Genomic DNA, 19775 nt, shown 5'->3' on the forward strand with positions numbered 1-19775 from the left:
CCTCCCCAGGCAAAATCCCCTGTCTGCCCACATGCTTTTCCAGCACTTATATAGACAGACCTCTATTTCAACCCTTCTGTTCAACCCACTTGCTTGCCTATCTGTTTCTCTTTCTAGATTGTGAGCTCCTTGATGGGGGAGCACATATCATATTAACTTTTCCATCAATAGTGATTAGCATAACATCTGATACAGAGTAGGCATGCAATTAATGTTTGTTTTTTTATCCACTGATTCAACAAATATTTATTGAGCTCAAACCACAGCAGTGAGCAAGACAGGCAAGGTCCCTACTATCATGGAGCTTACAACCTAGTTAAATTCATCGAAAACCACACACATTCACCAACCTGTACCTTGTGTTACATTATCATAGTATCGCAAAGAGCCATCAGCCCTCATAGGAAAGACCTATTCACTTTACTATACGAGTGTAGGAATGGGAGAAGAGACTGGGGTGGGGGTTAGACTGCTTAAATGCAGGCATTCACTCTAAATGCTATATCCCCCTAATAAGCATTTAACAAGGCTTTAAAAATTGGCTCCTACACCCTGCAGAAAGGTGACTCATTCTCCAGGACTCTGAATCAGGAAGAAGTGGATGAATAATAAAAATCTGATTGTTAATCAGAGGAAAGGCAGGGATCAAGAAGGAATTAACCTGAATTGGTCTGAAAATCATGCTACTATGTGAACAGATGGGCCCCAAGATGGTGGAGGAGAGAGTAGGCCAAGGACAAACAGCAACTAGCTGGCACCTACTGCTCCCAGTGACCCCAGTGGGTCTGACTAGAGGCTCTTGGCTACTACAGGTCCCTCTGCCAGTGACCCCAGCACCATCCTCTCAGTAACCACATTGGCATTCAAGACTCAGATACACCTTCACTGACTTAGTAAAAAACGTCTGCTTCCCAGGAAGGATGGGAAACATAACTTCATCTGCTCCAGCTGCCGAGTATATCTGGAGAGCACAGACACTGGGCTGGCAGAAGGGTGGAGAAAGGAAAAGATTGCATTTTGAGGATGGGTTCCCTCGAAGTACAGCTTGTGGTGAGGATTCTTGTTCAAGCGACCTACTGGGGAAGTGGAAGGGAGGGAGGGAGGCAGGACAGGGAAGGAGTCAAAGGCTGACAGGAATGCTGTCTCAGCCAGAGACTCCTTTCAGCCTGATCCCACGGTGGGCTCCCAAACAAACCAAATGGCACCACAGAGCTAGCCCCACCTTGAGGCAAAGGGATTGGCCTTGTGTAAGCCCTTGTCCATCAGTCATTGGTCAAGGTCTGAGGACAAGACAGTGTCTGTCAGCTGAAGATAATGCTCCAGAGAAGGGGCAGCTGTGAGCTGTTATCAGCAGCCCTAACAGCAGCTGGGGGGTAGGTGTGCCAGCCAGCAGTGGGGCCCTACAGTGTCCATCACACCCAGTTTTTGGCCATGGCTCCTGGACAGGGAAAGGCCGACAGCCCAGAGGCCTATCAGCACTCAGAGGTCTCAGCCTCCTCAGAAACCCTTGTCCCATAGTGTTTCCTTTGTGAAGCTAAACAAAGTGATCTTTGAGAAGACGGACTGCTGGGCCAGCCAGGGAGAGAGGTTGGGAGTGGAAGTGGCAGTCTAGAGCCAGCAGGCTTATCCTAAACCCTGGCAGGGTCAGCCCTTAAAAGGAAGCCACAGTGTGGTAATGTCACAGGACTGGCACCCCTCCAGCAAAAGGGGTGTCTGAGCCTGGGTTTATAGGAAAGTCAGAGGAGAGTAGTGAGATATGAAGAGAAAGTGTAGGAGGAGGTGGGTAGGGAAGAAGGCAGCAAGGAAGGGGTGGGGAGGGGGAGAAAAAAGGAGGAGCAGGGATTTTAGGTCAGAGGGAATGCAATCACTCCCCCTATACAGCTTGACCTGGGCCGATGCATCACTCCCCTCCTTCATGAGCCAGCCCTTCTTTGACATCCCACCTCTTCCATGAAGCTGCCCAGGCCTCCCCTGTCCACAGTGAGTCCCTCTGGTGACCCCGGGGACACCTCACTTCCAGGATCTGGCAGGTTCTGCCTCGTGTTGTGAATTATCCTTAGGCCAGTTAATGAAGGGCAAAATTGCCTTCCTCATGCCTCTCTACCCCACAACACTGCGGCACACAGCACAGAAGCTGGCTCACAGGGGTGCCTGATCAATCTGTGTTCACGGAGGTGGCAGGTGGAAGAGTCCCTTGAGGACAAGGATGCACTCCTTGATGTTCGAGGCGGGGGTGTGATAATCTGCAAACATGAAGACCATGTCTCCAACGGAGAGGAGAGAAGACGGAAGCCCAGAAACTAAGGAAATGGCCGAGTCATGGCGCTCCTACCTCATGAGCCCCTGCTTGCGGCAAAGAACAAAGCACAGAACAGCGGCTCCTGGGTGGGTCAATGGTGACCTGGGCTCTGAGTTCTGAGAGGTCAATAATTATGCGCGACCCCTGCTGACGCATATGGGCCAGATGCCTGGCACAGAGCAGGTGTTCAATGAGTGTGTGCTCCTGTGTATCTGTCACTGGAAAATGTGATGATGGCACCACAGGGTCCAGACCTGAGGCCAGTGGGCACCCGACACCCTGGCAGGCAGTAGGGGAGAAAGGCCTCTGAGAGGCTGCAGTGGCCCCCTGGGGTTCCCTCTTAAATTAAGCTGGAGCACAGTGAGGACGAGCTGTTCTTGCACCAGTGGAGGCAGGAACTGGGGCTACTGACCCAGGCAGCTTTGTTTTGTGGCTTCAGTGGGGCTAGCAGCCAAAGGAAACACACTCTGGCTGGGATCCCGCCCACACTGCCTCACACCAGACCAAGAACAGTCAGGCCATGGAGGAGTGGAGGGCCTCCTTCTGTCCCTGGTGCCCCCACTAGGCTATCTGTAAGCCTCTCCTAGGGCAGCCCTTTCCCCCTCAGTCCCAACCTTCTCCGCTTGGGTCTCCCACATCTAACTGACCCATTCTCTTTGGTACTTTGAATATGATGTAAATACTATAAAATATTAAAATGAACTGAAATTCCTGCCTCACCCCCTAATTCATACTGCTGTTTGTATATGTCTGTTTGTACCTGATCTCTCTCTCCCCCTAATCTCTCTGTATCATTTTTCTCCAATTTCTCTCTCAAATTTTGTTGGCAGGAGTAAAGGAAACAATGTTGTAGACAATAAAAAGGAGCCACTTTTATATTACGTACTCAGGCGTGCTGTGCTTTAGAATGAGACAGATTCACCTTTCTTATCAAGCTTTTTTAAAGGCTGATATTAAAGTGAACATCTGGGTGGATTACCTCAGCTGGTTAGAAGCCCCATGCAAATGAAGCCAATCTGCGTCACAGATTTGATCACCATAGAAGCCAGTTATAATCTCTGTTCTATTGGCCACCCAATACACCCATAAACCAGTCCCAAACAATCTGTAAATGTCTTCAGTCCGTCTGTCACAAGAGAGGTTAAGCCCCAGTGATTATAGCCCAGCAAAAACCTATCCCCAGTGCCCCAGGAACAACTCAGACTGCCTATTTGCCTCAGAGAGTGTGTCTGCAGATAAAGACTACATTAACGTTAGTTCAAATTCCAGCTGGGGAAGTACCCCAGGAGACGTCTTTGGGGCAAGGAGAAACCAGTTTGAGATTATCAGTAGGCCTCAAGATTTTCCTGAATTTTGAAATGAGAAGGACAACTCAGTATCCTGCAGGGAGAAGGACTTAAAATCATAATCCCCAATCTGTAGGCTGGAATCTCTATGGCAGTGCTATCCAATATATATCTGTGCTGTCCAACGTGGCAGCCGCCAGCCACGTATAGCTCCTGAGTGACAAAGGAATTGAATTTTTAACTCTAAATGTAATTAAATTTAAATGAAAATTTACTTAAATTTTAATTAGATTTGATTAATTTAAATTTAAATAGCCACACATGGCTAATGGCTACTATATTGGACAGCATAGATCTAAAATCCAAAAAGTAATAATAGGACCAACAGTGATAACAAAATAGTGCTGACATTTAATATAAGAGCTTAATATTTTCCAGCCATTGTTCCAAGTGTATTGGCTCATTAAATGTGCTCCAATCTCTTGCATATGTACTACTACTTTCCAAGTCTTTTGCGATGAAAAGATAATTCATGTAAAATAACTATTACTAACTTTACTATATATTCTGACATCATGTATTTTCCAAATCTGTAAATACTAAAAATTCAATTACCATCAGTCAGTGATTTTTTTTTTTACCTTAAAAAGGGATTAGTCATAACCTCGAAAAGATTAGAAACCAGTGACTTAAAATATTAGCAGAAGAGCAGATGAAAGAAAGGAACTATCTTCACCTTCAAGTTTCCTTACTCCTTCCCACACTATTCTAGGAGAGAAGCCCCTGAAAGCAGAGCCCATTTCTGCTTCCTTGCATCCCAGGACTAAGGACATAGAGAGATGAGACCAATTAAAGAGAACCTCATTTCTGTCTTCCGCCACTGGAATGGAACACCATCCACTCAGCTCTGTTCCCTGGGCCTTCCTGTGCTCACCTCAAGCCCTGGCCTACGTTTCCAGAGGCTGCAGATGTGTGAGTGTGGGTACCAGGACAGGAGGGGTGTGGAGTTTTCTCACCTGAGCACAACTCCCCCTTGTAGCGGACACAGGAGAAGTCATCACACTCGCAGTACTTGCCCGTGATCTTGCCAAAGTCACTGGTGTGGCAGACGCACTGGCCACAGAGGCACTCGCCCCGCTGGCTGCAGATGGGCTGGCCCTCCCGAGGGCTGCACTCGTCCTGCTGGGAGGGGCGGTAGTCCTCTTCTGAGCACTCGCACTGGGACCCGAGCCAGCCAGGCCCACAGCGGCACACCCCACACTCAAAGGTCCCGTTGCCATTGTTGCAGCGGTGGCTGTAAGGCTCAGCCCAGGCCTGGCAGGCACAGTCGCAGTCAAAGGTGACCTGGACAGTGAGGCTGTCTTTGAAGCCCACAGGCTTGATGGTGAAGGACTTCTCCTTCTCCTGAGGGCAGCCACGTACCTTAGCCTCAATGCTGAAGCTCACCTGGATGAAAAGTAAGATCGCATTCAGACACAGGTGGACACTGTTAACACTCCAGCCCTGGAGGGAAAGAAGCTGTTCCCTGCCCTGCCCAGGAATACGAAAACGGGGTGTCTTCTCCTCCAGCTATCTGCAGTTCCTCAGCCTTCCCACTATCAAGATCTGCAAAGCAAAACAAGAGCCCAGGGATAGCTTTGCAGTAGTGACATTACCTGGCTGGGTGCAGAGATATGGGTTACAGTCACGAGATAGGTTTGTTTTTTTTTTATTCCACATGTGAAATAAAGCAGCTCAAGCAGAACAGAACCTGTGACTTGTGAACACTCTGCTCTGGCCAACTAAACTAGCTGGACTGATTACATAATATCAGCAAGACACGCAAAGCACTATTTTGCACCACATAATGCCACACAGTTGGCAACCACAGGCTCAGGATCTACTGTTCAATTTCCACATAACATTTCATCACTTGTGCAGTCAAACACATTTCAGGCCAATATTTCTTACATGGGGTGTGCGCACATATGCCTAGAATATAGACAGAAAGCTAGATGGACAGATGGATGGAGACAGATATAGATATAGATGATATAGATATACATATCCCCCTCTTTTCCTCCTTCCCCCTTCATCAACCCCTCTCCCCTTAGGCAGAAGCAGAACCAACCACTAAGGAAGGAAAGCCCCAGTGGAACTAAAGGGGCAAAGTGAACATTTGCATTCTGAAATTCCACGAGGGTGCCTATTTTCGCCTGTTCCATTTGCTGTTGAATCTTCAGCAGCTAGAACAATGCCTGGCACAAAGTCAGTGCTCAATAAATATTTATAGATGACACTACCATTTTACATTATGGAGGAAAGAAAGGCATTACCTTGAGGGAGGTTGGAGACTGATTAGGAGCTAAAGGTAAGAAGTATTTTCATTTGCAATCAACTGTGCATAAACAAACAGAGGTAACCTAAATGAAAGTTTTTAAAAATCCTGATGGTGACGTTCTCTTAACAGATAGAGAAGGTTTAGTCAATAGAAGCCTCAGAGGGAAACACTGGCAGCTCCATCGCATCTAACTTGTAATGCGCTTCAGGAAGAAGGTCCAGGGAAGGAAGGGGTGGGGTACCCAAAGACGCTCCGGGGCACAGGCCAGGGTCAGAGCTGCAGCTTCAGCCCCTGCCCAGCCCACCTCACCGTGTCTCCAATCTTGAGTCCAACACAAGACTTGAGGCCTGGGATGACCTCGTTGTTGAGACAGGTGGCGTTGAAGGATAGAGACAACTCCTCAGGGAGGTCACGTACTTCCAGCTCTACTTTAGAGCGGATTTTCTGAGTAGAAAAGGGCAAAAGAAGGTAAGGAAATGGGTAGGAGCCAATTCCATCCCCAGCAAAATCCACCAGGTGGCCTTGGACTCACCCTGGCAGTGCCTGATGCTGAGGTTCACTTAGAAGCTGCCAGAGCACCCCAGCAGCCTGTTTCCTGCTATATTTCCTGCCCAGGACCTGCTCCCTCTCTCTGTCCCCACTTGTGTCTGAGTCTGGGTAAAACGTAAACCAGCTACACCCTCCTGCAGGCCTCAGGGAAGTGCAAAAGAGGAGTGCTAATGCAGGTCACCTTGGGCAGAAGCACTTTCTACCTAAGTTTTAATTAACCTCTCCTTCCCTGAAGTTCAGCTCCCTCTTTCCTCTATTGTTGGAGCCCAGCTCTCCTTCAGCCTGCCCCCACCCCCTAATTTCATGGCTCTGCTCCTTCCTCATCACCATCCCCATCCCCCCTTTCCTTCTACTTTCTCTAAGCTCTTCATTCATTGTTCATAACGCTCCCTAGCATTCTTTTCTGAGCCATTTCTTTCTCAGAAGGCCGCATTCCTCACAGTGCTGGCCATTACCTGGCCTCAGGAAGAACGAGAAGAAGGCAGTGAAGGCTGCGCGGTGGACTAGCAGCCAGGACTCCCAAATCTGAGCCCTCCGGGTAATGCCAAGTGAGGTGGACTCTTAGCAGACCCATTCCCAGTGCAAGACACTTACTCCATAAGCATCAACAATGAGCTGGAGGACATTGCTAGAATCGGTAGACAGAACTCCCACTGTGGTCCCGGGGATGAGCTCACTGTAGTTCTAGAAAAGAAGATAAAGATGTCCAGGGCTGACTGAATCAAGGTGATGGTCTCCAAAAGCCCTTCCCAAAGCAGACTGTGGGTCTTGAAATGAAGATTGAGGGAAGGATAGGAAATTTTACTTGTCACTGCCAGGAATAAACCTAGCAGTTTTTCAGCCCTGAGCAAAATTATAGAGAACTTCTCACATCCCTCACCCCACTGAATTACTCCCCTCCACCACTGCTAACATCAACACATCCATCCTGCTAGGTTCAAGGAGGAGAGAGGCCACAGAGAGGAATCATTGGCTCCAAGGAACAGGTCAGAGGAGGGTCTTTCCTGGTGGGAGACCATGGCCAGTGCTAGTGTGGACTGGTTGCCTGAGACAGGTCCCCTGTCACAAGGCCCATCCCACTCCAGGAAGCCCTGAAGGCATAGTCACCTGGTAGAGATTGACGACATTTTCAGTCACTGCAAAGATCAAATTGATGTTTTTCTGGGATAGCTTCTCGGTCATCAGCCCCAGAGAGGGATAATCCTGTAAAAAGTGAGGATGTGGAGGTTAGTTAAGAAGTCTATCCAGATACATCACTGGATTTGAAACCATAGAACTTGCTGATTTGGGCTGTAGCCCAGACAGTGTTGGTGCTCAAACCTTTTCACCCTATGACCAACATGAGGCCAGGGGGTAAGTCGCAGCACAAAGCTAGTTGTGAACTCCAGGGATAGATGAAGAGGTAGAGGCTGGTGGTATCAAAACTAAGTATCTCTTTCTTCCCACATGAATTCAATGCATTCATACCATGGAGCAGTTTCCATGGACCAGGTAATGTTAGGCTTCACTGTTTCGAAGCTTTCTCCTGTTATGGAGCTTCTGACAGATGCCTTGGCTTGGTACCTGCAATCCTCTGTCTTGTGCTCTCAACCTTCCTTTCCAATCATCATTCACCTCTCTCCCTCCTCCACTTACCACTGACCTGGCACACTCTCTTTCTCCCATCTGGAGTGGCCTTCTTTTTCATAATTTTCCTCCTTCCTTAAGGCCCAGCTCAGTTCCCACCCTCTCCATGAGGACTTCTTTGACAAGCCCAGCTTATGATGAGCTTTCCTCCTTTGAATACATAAAGCCCTTATTGACTCTGCCATCCATTTAGCGCTAATCATCCATCTTGTGTTATTGGTAACATATCTCCTCAACTAAACCAAAATCTCCCTAAGGGTAACACTTTATATAATCTCTGTTTCTCCCTCAGCAAGATGCCTTGCATAGAGTAGGTGTCAGTGATTACTGATTCACCCATTGCCTGGTAGTGCTTCACTTGGCTATGGTTGACACCAAGGAACTCAAGCCACAATAGAGATGTTGGTGAATTGTGAACGTGTCCCTGTGACCCAAGACCCTGCAGGGAGCTCATAAGATCATCTAACTCAGGCTCCTGACTCTACACAGGTGTACCTTTAAGCCACCTGGATGACATAGTTGCTATATTGTCTGTAAGAGATGAAGAGTTCACACCTCCCCCAGATACCCAGAGCATCAGCATTCTGAGGGTCTCATTTTCTTTACAGCTTATGGCAATTTCTCCTGTTTCAATTTAAACTCTTTTGTTCTTATTTAACCTTCTACGGCCATAGACAACACCTTACAAGAAGTCTCCTCATGTATCAGCTAGATCATCCTTTAGCCTTCTGTCTTTCAAGCTTAATGACTCTGAGCCCTTTAACCTTTCCTCACAGGACCAGCTCTCCATGCTTTTGATGATCTTTGTCTCTTTTTCCTCTATCTTCTTCCAATAACCACAAGTAAGCATGGTATTCCAAAAAGGGGCTAATCATGCACAGTAGACAGGAAGGCCTGCTCTCCAGCTGGACCTGCAAAAGTCCTTTGAGTCCATTCTGGATGCCATGATGCTGCCGTACTAGAGGCAGTGGAGGTAGTGATAACACTAACGATATCCAGGACCATTTCTAACGGTTGTACAGGTTGTACCCCAGATGAAGGTGTCCAGTTGTTGGCGGGGTGGGGGGGGGGGTGGTGAGGGCAGGCTGACATGAGCCCTGAACCCTGCCCAGAGGAAGGGCTGCCATTTACATATTCACACAAAGACTGTGGGTTAGGGCAGCCCTGGCCATAGTGAATAGGGACCATCAGTGGTGTGGTACAAAGAATCTCACCATGGTAGTAGAGGCAGAGTAATGGTTGTCACTGCCAATGTGACACTGCCCATCATTGGGCTGGACAATGCCTGCCAGTCTTCCATCCAGTGCTATATGGGTCTTGGCATCAGTGGTAAACACCAGCAAGTGGGATGCATCATTCCTCCAGCCAATCTTCTTCTGTAAAAAAATAACAAGGCAAAAGACAGAAAGCAACTTTAGCCAGGTAGTTGGTAGAAAACAAAGACTCAAGGACCTCCCTGTCTGAAGGGCTGAAGAAGTCATCTTGGAGAAGGGCCTCAGTCCCAGTCCTTGGAACACAAACTGGAACTTTCCAACTCAGGGGTTTCTGTTCTCTTAGGAAAAGTCTCAGAGCTGATTAGTTCAAGCAGCTGAAAGACACCTACTTCAACTTCAAATATAACTTTTCCAGTGATAACCACATGGCCCATCTAGAAACCCACCTGCGTTTGCAGAGCTGGGCTGGGCTAGAAGAAATCCCATCTGAATATCTGCCCACTTTGCTGAGGTTAAGTTAACTCAGGCTTGACTCTGATCCACTTCCAGATAAGGTGGGAAAATGTTCTCCCCAGGAAACATCTGGGACCACTGAGGTTCAAAAAAATGTCAACTCTGGCCAGGGAGCAGACAGAAGCAGAGGCTGCATATCAGGAGCAACTCACTGCTCACGCTGTGTGAAGCTCTGCTTAGTTCCTAGCTCTTGTTTCACACAGAAATCCCCACAGTTGAGCCACTTCCTTCCCCCTTTTGATCTGTGCCAACCACACCTGGCACTCCGTGCCCTCCAAACTCACATCACAGACTGTAGCCTGCATGATTGCATCAAAGCCACCCTCTGGGGCATCTCGGTTCCGCGACACGCTCTGCTTCTTCACCTCCTCATTGAAGCGGGTCACCTGGTCTGTTAGTGTCAGCACATGTTTGTAGCCAAACATGGGCAAACACACGTTCTTCATACTGGGGAGGAAGGGAGATAATTTACGCACACACCTTGATGGAAAAGGAAGCATGGGGAGTGGGAGGGAGTGAGAGGGGGAAAAATATGGGCAGTGGTATGCCCAGGCCAGTTCTACACAATCACAATTACCCAGACAGTTCAGACTCCAAACCCCTCAAATTGCCTCTCAAATTACCTGAGTCATCACATTGCCGTCCAGCTAGCCTAGAGGCTAAGAGAGTGAGCTGTGGAACCAAATTGCCTGGGTTCAAATCCTAGCTCATCCACTCACTAGTCATGGGACCCTAGGCAAGCTTCTCTATACCTAACCTATAAAAATGGGGGCAAGTGATGGCACAATAGCACATATCGCATAGGAGTTGTTGTGAGGCTTAAATGAGTTAATACACGCCAAGTGCTTCGATCAGAGTGAGGCTCTATTGTTGCTCTCACCTTACACTTAACACTTCTCTAAAGTAACATTAATACAACAAAAAAGCAAAAGTTCATCAATAACTTAATGTCCCTGAACCATCAATAAATTGATAGATCTGTGCCAAACAGGAGCATTTTGGTCCCCAGCCCAATGGTTTGTTTGTTTAATTGATGGCTGACATCTTTATTGGAGAAACTTACAACCCAAACAGAAGGTTAAAAAGGCACATCACATAACTTTGAAAACTAAAAAGTAAATTTATACCTCGTCAGGCTCAGTGACCCTCATTTTAGATTATTATAACCCATGGATTTGCACAGTCTCCACCAATTAAATAAAGCCATTCAATTGTAAGTCCAAGTGTCAACAGAGGCACACATATCAATTTACAGAATATTAGAGGGTTCAATAAATATCATTTCCACTCTTTTACATTCCTTTAGGACTTAATTCCTTGCATTTTAATCCTATAGGACTCATACTCTTAATGATGAGGAGGACAATGATGACAGTGACAATGGAATCAATCCTTCTGAAATCATAATTCCTCTATTTCCTTATGCATAAATTTTGCTCTACTTTTGATCTCATTTCCTCCCATTCTCTTGTCTCCTATTTATTTGTGACCAAGACCAAGGAAATGATTAATTTTCTTTCTAGGTCTCCAAACAGCCTTGGACTCTATTGACACAACATTCCAGATCAACGAGCTAGCATACTTGCCAGACAGGAAGACCAAGGTAGAGAGTGATATGATTTGGCCAGAAGGAAGCCAACAAAGCTATCCTAGAGCTAGAAATAGGAACCAAGACTTGGACCTGCCTGGGGTAAAGGGGAGGGATGCTGCTCTAGGCTTCTAAAGGAGGGACTTACTCATAACAGGGGTTTTTAAGGGCCTCTGGTGGGGAGATAAACATGTATGGTGACACAGGCTTGTCCACAAAGGCCCCAAAGCCAATCCGCAGGTTACTGGTGAGTTTCCGCATCTGGGAGGCCAGCTTGGTACCCAGGTTCTGGATGCTCCCCAGATCATCCTTCATGGAGTAAGACAGGTCCATCAAGTAGTAGATGTCCACGGGGTAATCCTCCACCTGCCGGACTTGCACGGAGAAATTCTTCGAATCATCTGGAAGGCAGAAAGATATTAGTTTTTCCTGCCTTCTCCCTCTAAGATTAATAAATGGATTTGGACACAGTTGGGATTAAGTAACTTCTTGATGAGACCAAACTTGAAAGCCCTGGTCCCTTCTCCTCTCCCCTTGAAATTCTATTCCTCTTCTAATCTCTCGACCCTCGTATTTTTAACATCTTCTTTTCCATTCTAAAATTCTCCAACCTCTCTAAACACCCATCCATCTAGTCCTCTGGGTCCCAAGGGTCTGACACTACCCTGAGCCACAGGCTTTGGCAGTTACTACACTTCAGACTCTGTAAAAGGTAGGAACTATGTCCCACCCTTCTCTGAATCCCATAGCACCCAATACATGCCTTACACGTAGAAGGTACATTCTTTAATTCTTCTTGATATAATCAGAGTCAAAATCAGTGCTTCAAAAAGCCTCTGTCTTAGCCTAATCTTTTATCCCTCTGAAGGTCTCCTGTTCCTATTTTCTCTGCCCCCATGCCCCTGTCTCAACCTCACATGAAAAGGGGGCTTACAAACTGCTTTCTCATCTTATATCTCATTTGAGCCTCAACACAAAGTTATAAGCTAGGTAAAACAGGCATTAAGGGAAAGAAGAAACAAAAATATTTTGAGTATATACTATACTAGGTTAAGCAACTTGCTCAAGGTCAAATAGCTAATATATGGTAGTCAAGATTCAAATTCAGATCTTCTGACTTCAAGTCCCAACATCTTCCACTTTCTTCCATTCTCCTGCCCACACCTCCCCCAACATCTTTCTCTTCCCACCCCATTTCCATTGTGAGCTACTTCCCCAAGGCTTCCTACTCAGACCTCCACCTTATGCCCTGTGCCCATCTGTCTGGAGCCTCTCCCTGTGATGAGCCCATCCCTACCTGGCCGTAGCCGGAGTGCAATCCTCTGGGGGCTGACTTGAGTAATCTGGGAGCTGTCTCCAGAGCCCTTGTCGCTGAGGGGCCTGGCCTCCAGGATGATGGCCTCACTGACGGGGAACTCGATGGACCCCAGCGCACAGTTATCCTTCAGCAGATTCTCCTTCAGGTTACAGCGGGGTGAGCCCAGAGGCAGGGCCTGTAAGGCAGGAGCCCATGGGAAGCCCTGTGATTGGAGCTATGGTGGCTCTCTGCCTCCCATAGACTCTGCCACTTCCCAATGGCCTAGAGCTCACCCAGCACTTTGGAGCTAAACCAGCAGAAATGAACTCGCGTGGTCCTTCCTAAGATAGTCCTTAGGCCCAGTGTACAGAAGGGGGAAACTGAGGCATGAGGAAGGTTGGGTGAGTGCCTGTTCGTGGATTGGTAGCTAGGAAGAGGGCTAGTACAGTAAAATGCCTGTTAGACCAGCATTTTTCCAACTGTGAAATGCATCCCACTTATGGGTCCCAAATTCAATTTAGGCCTCAACCACCATTTTATTAAATAAAATGCAATAGAATAGACTAGAGAGTATCAAAGCAGGGCCGGCCCGGTGACATGGTGGTTAAGTTCACGTGCTCCGCCTCAGCGGCCTGGGGTTCACTAGTTGGGATCCTGGGTGCAGACCTATACAGGGCTCATCAAGCCATGCTGAGGCAGCATCCCACATAGAGGAATTACAAGGACTTGCAACTAGGCCATACAACTATGTACTAGGGTTTGCGGAAGAAAAAAAATAAAAGAAAGTATCAAAGCATATAAATAGTAAAAGTAAATATTGTTTTGTAAACTTTTATGTATTGGGGAGTGGGGTATAATATGTATAATAAAAAATGATGTACAAGTATTTCTTTCTGTAGTTCAGGGACAAAACAGTTTGGAAGCTGCTATGTTAAGACACTGCCCAGGATGTGAAATCCATGAGGGCAGGCACTGTATGTGTCTTGTTCCCTCTCTGTTCCCAGCACCCAACCCAGCACTTACCACAAAGGCGATGGAGAAAGAGGATGCGGAGGCAGCCAAGAGTAGAGTAGAGGCTAAGAGCACAGGAGTAGATTCGCTGAGACGACATCTCAGCATCGCCACTTACTAGCTGGCTACTGGGGCAAGTCATCTAAACTCTCCACACCTAGTTTCCTCAGCTACAACGTGGAGATAAGAACAGCCCCACCCTCACAGGGAGGTTATGGAGGACTGAATAAGACAGTGCTCATACAGCATGTAGCACGGTGCCTGCCATAAGGTAAGTATGCATCTTTTTTTTTTTTTTTTTTTTGAGGAAGATTAGCCCTGAGCTAACATCCACTGCCAATCCTCCTCTTTTTGGAAGATTGGAGCTAACATCCATGCCCATCTTCCTCTACCTTTTTTTTACATGTGGGACACCTGCCACAGCATGGCTTGATAAGCGGTGCAGAGGTCCCCGCCCAGGATGCAAACCAGCAAACCCTGGGCCACCAAAGCAGAGCAGGTGAGAACTTATGCCACTGGGCCAGCCCCGTAAGTACTCATTACATGTCAGCTATTATTATGAGATGCTCTATAAATAGTTCCTGAATAAATTAATGATATATAAACTCCACAAGCGTGGGCGAATCCCATGATGCCAGGCCACTGACCAGAGCCTACTCTGTCACTTTAAGCTTCCTCCCTCACCCTGGACAAAAGACAAACCCAGCAGCCTTCCAAAAACCCTGGCATGTATCCTCTGGCCCTCTGGGGCTCTGTGTGTCTTTACATCTGAGTATTGAATGGGCGGCATGCTGCACCGGAAATCGGAGAACAGGTTCAATCCGAGGTCTGCCACTAACCAGCCATGTGACCTCAGATAAGTCATTTCACTCCTTTGAGCCTCAGCTTCCTCACCTGTTCAATAAGGGGGTTACACGACATGGTGTTTTCAGTCCCTTCCTGCTCTGACATTCAGCAAATTTAGCCAGCACTGTGTGGGCGTAAGTCCACAAAGGCTCCTTGCCAAGGTTGAGGGACTGGCTGGATAGCTGGAAAACCCCTCCCTGGACCTATTTCACAATATCTAGGCCCTCAGAACCTCAATGCTCCCATCCCCACCCATCCCCTCTTACAACCACTTCCAGAAGTCAGTTGAGTAAGCCATACCAATATCCCAGAAGAACCATTTACTGAGCATTGACTGCACGTCCAGCACCATGATAAGCACTTTACATGGATTATTGCAATCCCGCTGACAGCAGTTCTGTAATGCTGGAACTATTACCACTTTACAAGTGACGAACCTGAGGCTTGGAGGCTTCACAGATGAGGGACTCAATCTTACAGTTAAGAAATCTGAGGCTTGGAGACATTAGGTAACTTTCCCAAAGTCACAGGGCTAGGAAGTGGCAGAAGTGAGATGATAACTAGATTGTCTGACTGTAACTATTCTCATAAGATGATAAGTTGTATGACATGCTGTATAGAGCAAGAAGCAAGCAGAGAAGCAGGAGTGTGGAAGCAATAGTCCCAAGAAGAGCTATACCCGAGAATGCCCCAGATAGGGAAGAGGGTGAAAGATGGGGCTGTGGGAGGTGTGGGAAGGATAATGTTCTACCTCCTCAGCCCCGTCAGGTGACAGGGAGCCATATTTCCAGAAGAGGGATTGGGTCACAAGGAGCCATCCATATGCAAAAATTCAGGACTCTGTAACCTAAAACCCCTCCCAACGCTCCAAATCTCTCTCCCTCTCCTGTGCAGTCCTCCTCTGATAGGCTGAAGGGATTCTCCACATAGATGGAGGACATGAACAACACCAACAGCTAAAGACTGAATGTCTGCATCCCCCCAGAATTCATATGTTAAACCCTAATGCCTAAGGTGATGGTATTGGGACATGGGGCCTGGGAAGGTGATTAGGTCATGAGGTGGAGCCTTCACGAATGGGATTAGTGCCCTTATAAAAGAGGCTCCAGAGAGTTCGCTGGCCCCTTCTGCCATGCGAGAACACAGTGAAAAGATGGCCATCTAGGACACTGAATTTGCTGGTACCTTGATCTTGGGTTTCCCAGCCTCCAGAACTGTATGAAATAAATGTTTGTTGTTAAAGCCACTCAGTCTATGGTATTTTTGTTACAGCAGCTTAAAGAGACTAAGACAAACGGCATGAAGCCCACCCTGGCCCAGGCAAAAAGTGGAAAAAGCTTCTGGAAGCTAGCAGCTTCTTTCTTTCTCTCTCAGCTTCATAGGTATGAAGTAAAGAAATGACATCAGCAGTGGGAAACAATGCATAAGACTTAAACTTCCTGGCTCAAAGATTCCAACAGGGACATGACACATCCTCCAAGTCTCTAGAGATGAAATCTCCTCCCCACACCCAGCTTTGGCTGAGGACAGAATGGCTGAGGGAAGGACTCAGGAGCACTTCACGTTTTTGTTCCCAAACTCCTCTTGCTGCCCCTGCCCATCTCACGCAACCCTTCTCCCTCAGGAAGAAGTCTCTTTCTTGCTCAAAAAACTCCCCACCATATCTCTGATTCCAGCTGCCCACAAAGATCCAGGGAGAAAACTTCCCAAAAAAGGCAATGATTGGATAGACCAAGAGGCACTGAGGAGCTGATCCTTTCCAGGACTAAGACAGATGGTATAGGAGAGAGGGAAGGGGGAGACCAAGAACCTGATGAGAACAGCAAAGCCATTGTGAATCTTCAGGCTGCATCAGAGAATGTTCTGGAGGGGGAGTTCCTGACCCCCATTTCCTAACATGACAGTGCTTATTAGAAGAAGGTTTGAAGTGCCAAGCCTTGCTGACAGTCCTTATGGTTTGTTATGAATTTCGTCAGATATATAAACACTAAGAAACAAAAACTGTCTCCTCTCCTCCCTTTGTGGTCACTGACATCAGAGGTCAGGAACATAACAGGCCTGCTCCTCAGCCACGCTCTCCCTGAGAGCCTCCTGTCCTAGAAGGATACCAAGGCAGTGACCTCAACACACTCAGGCAACATTCCCTTTCTTAATAACCCAGGCCGAGGAGGTAGAAGGAATGTTTCTAGGTTACTCAGAGACAAAACTGGAAGGAGGGGGAGGAATATTAGAGCTCCAGTTCTTAGTGAAACCGGATGTTACACAAAAAAGGCAAAAATAACCAAGACCCAGGGGAAGATCACAGAAGTGGGAGGTTCCAGCCCACGTGCTGTATGAGCTGAATTCCCTCCCTCCCCCAGGAGAGTGACACATGCTATGAGTCCCACTCTCCATTAATCCCATTTTGGAAATTGGGAAAGTACAGCATGAATAACTGTCATCGTCCTACCTATCTCACAGGGTTGGTCAGGGGATAAAATAAGACTGTGTACGTGAAATGCTTTCAAAATATAAAAGGCTCAATATAAGTCAAACATACTCAAATCTTTTTGATATGATATAAAGAAATAAATGCAAATAGAAGGTGACTCTTTCCTACTGTTACCATTACAACCACTACTATTATTGCATATTCTGTCCCTGGTACCTATTTTTTTCCCCCAAGGAGTTACCATATGCCTCCAATCCAAATAAATTAACATTGTGTTCTCGAGCAACAGCCAGTGAGGAGAAGAAATCACTTGAACATAGAGAGAGAGAATGTGGAGGGGACAGAAAAGAGTGGAAAAGGAAAGCATTTTAGTTTATGATTATTGGTCTTCACACCTCATTGTTTACAGGGGGAAGAGCACTTTTAATATTATATTTCTTTTGTTTTTACAATAACAAGTTGGAGCAAAACTCTTAAGATGAACATTTATCCTCCAGAGTAAAAAAAAGAAGAAAGAAAGAAAAAACAGCAGAAAAATGAGAACGAAATTATGTTCGTGACTAAAAAGGAATTAAATAGTGGCCTAAACTTTTCCCCCACAGATATAGAGAAGAAAATGAGAAGTAAGTCCTATAGGAGTATTCTGCTTGGCTAGACCCAAACCCATTCTTCTTTCATCCTTGGATGTCAGGCTGAGTGTGAGCTTGTCCACCTTCTGATGTGCACTCAGGGCTATATAAGAATTCCTAGTATTTCCCTCCACCTTAGGGTTGCCCAAATTTAGCAAATGTTTGAGACATACTTATACTAAAAATTACATGTTGTTTAATTCAAATTTAACTGGGTGTCCTGTATTTTATCTGGCAACCTTAACTCCACTTTCACCCACCACGACCCTAACAATCAGCGCCTTTGATTGGCAGTATTTGCCAAACTTGCTACCATAACAACCCATTTAGATGCTACAGGTCCAGGGTCCATCCTGGGAAACTTTATATTTAACAAGCACTGCAGATGATTCTCACCACTAGACAAATTTGGAAGGTTGTAGACTCAAACATGATGCCACTGAGTCCAAGACCACAAGTTGAAACTCTGTGTGAGACCAGCCTCTTTGCTAGATTCACAGTGCAGAGACAGCACACAACCCCAACCCACATCAGTATCCAATCCCCCAAGAACACACCCTATGTAGATGGGCCCAAAACTCTGCACTCATCCACATTGGCTATGTTTTCCTATTACCGGGCCAAGTGCTTGCTATACACACCCAGAGCTGCTGTCCTCTAGGACCAAGGGAAAGCTGAGCCCAACCAGTTGTTTTTCCAGGCACTGCCAATCATGCCTGCAACAGCCAAGGTAGGGGAGGCAGAAGCAGAGGGCTCTCTGGGGTTGATTATTCAACAAATAACATACAAAATGGCCCAGATGGTTCATTTTTGGTTTTTTAAGTCAATAGCCAAGGCACTTTCAGCAGTTCAACTCGGCCTGTGCAGGGGAAGCTCTCAGGAAAAAATAGCAGTCATGTTCAGGTTACAGCCTGGGATTCCCACCACCCATTCTTCCCTGGTTGACACATTTTGCCCCACACTAGACTCCTCTGCTATCCCTCCTCCCCTCTTCCTCCCCTTCTCCCTCCTCCTTCTCTCCTCCCCTCCTTCTATCTTCCTCTCCTCCTCCCCTCCTTGCTCAGAGATACGCTGTAGTCATTCACTAAACAGTTGGCCTCCTCTACTTTCCTGTTTATATTCCATTCTCCTAGAGACTATCTTAGGAGAACTTCTACCTCCCCTCATAAGTTTTCTTTGGTCCTAGAGGCACCCATTTCCTCCCTGACTCCACTTCCCATTCCTAGGCTGGTCCTACCTTATGCTTTGATCCTACCCTGCACCTTCTCCCCCTGCCCTCCTCTGGTCTGCCCCGGGGAATAAAATTCACCATGGTCATCAATAAATATTCTACACTTGCAGCTCCAAAATCTGGTCATGTGACCTAAGGGATTTTTCTGGTCAGGCCTCAGCATACCTCAGTTATATGGCTTGTCCCTACACAGATCAAGAGAGGTAACAGAATACGTTTTCTTTTTCCGCAGACTCCTCTGGGCTATAGTTGCCTCCATTTTCTCTTGTTTTGGGTTAAAAAGGAGGAAGGGAGTGCATTCTTTGAGTGACACTAGGGCTTCTCCCCTGGCTACTCCTCTGCTCTACTAGCTTCAGGCCAACCAATCCAATGAGACACCCTACCCATCAGCTCTCCCTTCTAAGATTCAGTTGCAGAATTCCAACTTCCTTGTAAAGGAAGCTTAATGATACCATGATGGTGACCAAGGGAAGGAGGATATAGCAATGAGAAGGGAAGAGGCCACACCACACTTGAGCAGCCAGCTCAGCCCAGAGGGGTGGAGAACCTGCGGGGGTGGAGGGGATGGACTCACTCATCCCCATCCCCCACCCCACCCCCCACTCCCAGCGGCAGGGAACGTTTCATTTGCTAAATGAAGTCAATGTGGCCCAGATGTTGAGCAGCTGCCTGTAGAAGCAGTTCCCCGTGCTGAACTGCACAGAGGCCAACGCAGTGTGTTGGGTCGGCCTCTGCCGTTCTGGCAGTCCTCCTGTCAAGGGATAAACACAGCCTTCCAGCTCCCACTGCCCATCCCCACCAGCCTGCCAGGGAGGTTGCCTTTTTAGGAAACTCAGCAGATTGGGAAGAGAAGAATACAGAGAGAATGAGAGGCTGGGTTAGAGCAGTCATAAAACTGCAGAGGGCAGGGACATGCGGTCATGACAGAGAGGGCG

The 19775-nt window shown here is 47.1% G+C and overlaps 1 protein-coding gene across 2 annotated transcripts in view; it reads right to left on the bottom strand.

The window, feature by feature from the left end:
- Window positions 1-19775, bottom strand: part of ITGB3 (integrin subunit beta 3) — a 49674-nt gene that overhangs the window by 14281 nt on the left and 15618 nt on the right. Inside the window, exons 3-10 of one of the 2 annotated variants that reach the window (XM_008535012.2) lie at window positions 12693-12888; window positions 11544-11796; window positions 10092-10254; window positions 9295-9456; window positions 7562-7657; window positions 7049-7138; window positions 6215-6349; window positions 4602-5031 (exon numbers count right to left, since the gene is read on the bottom strand). In XM_008535012.2, coding sequence (XP_008533234.2) covers window positions 4602-5031; window positions 6215-6349; window positions 7049-7138; window positions 7562-7657; window positions 9295-9456; window positions 10092-10254; window positions 11544-11796; window positions 12693-12888 — 1525 coding nt within the window. Of the gene's footprint in view, window positions 1-4601; window positions 5032-6209; window positions 6350-7048; window positions 7139-7561; window positions 7658-9294; window positions 9457-10091; window positions 10255-11543; window positions 11797-12692; window positions 12889-19775 lie in introns of both variants that reach the window. The other variant, XM_070561752.1, reaches the window with a different exon arrangement.

Source organism: Equus przewalskii, chromosome 10 (assembly GCF_037783145.1).
Source record: "Equus przewalskii isolate Varuska chromosome 10, EquPr2, whole genome shotgun sequence".
Classification (NCBI taxonomy): domain Eukaryota; kingdom Metazoa; phylum Chordata; class Mammalia; order Perissodactyla; family Equidae; genus Equus; species Equus przewalskii.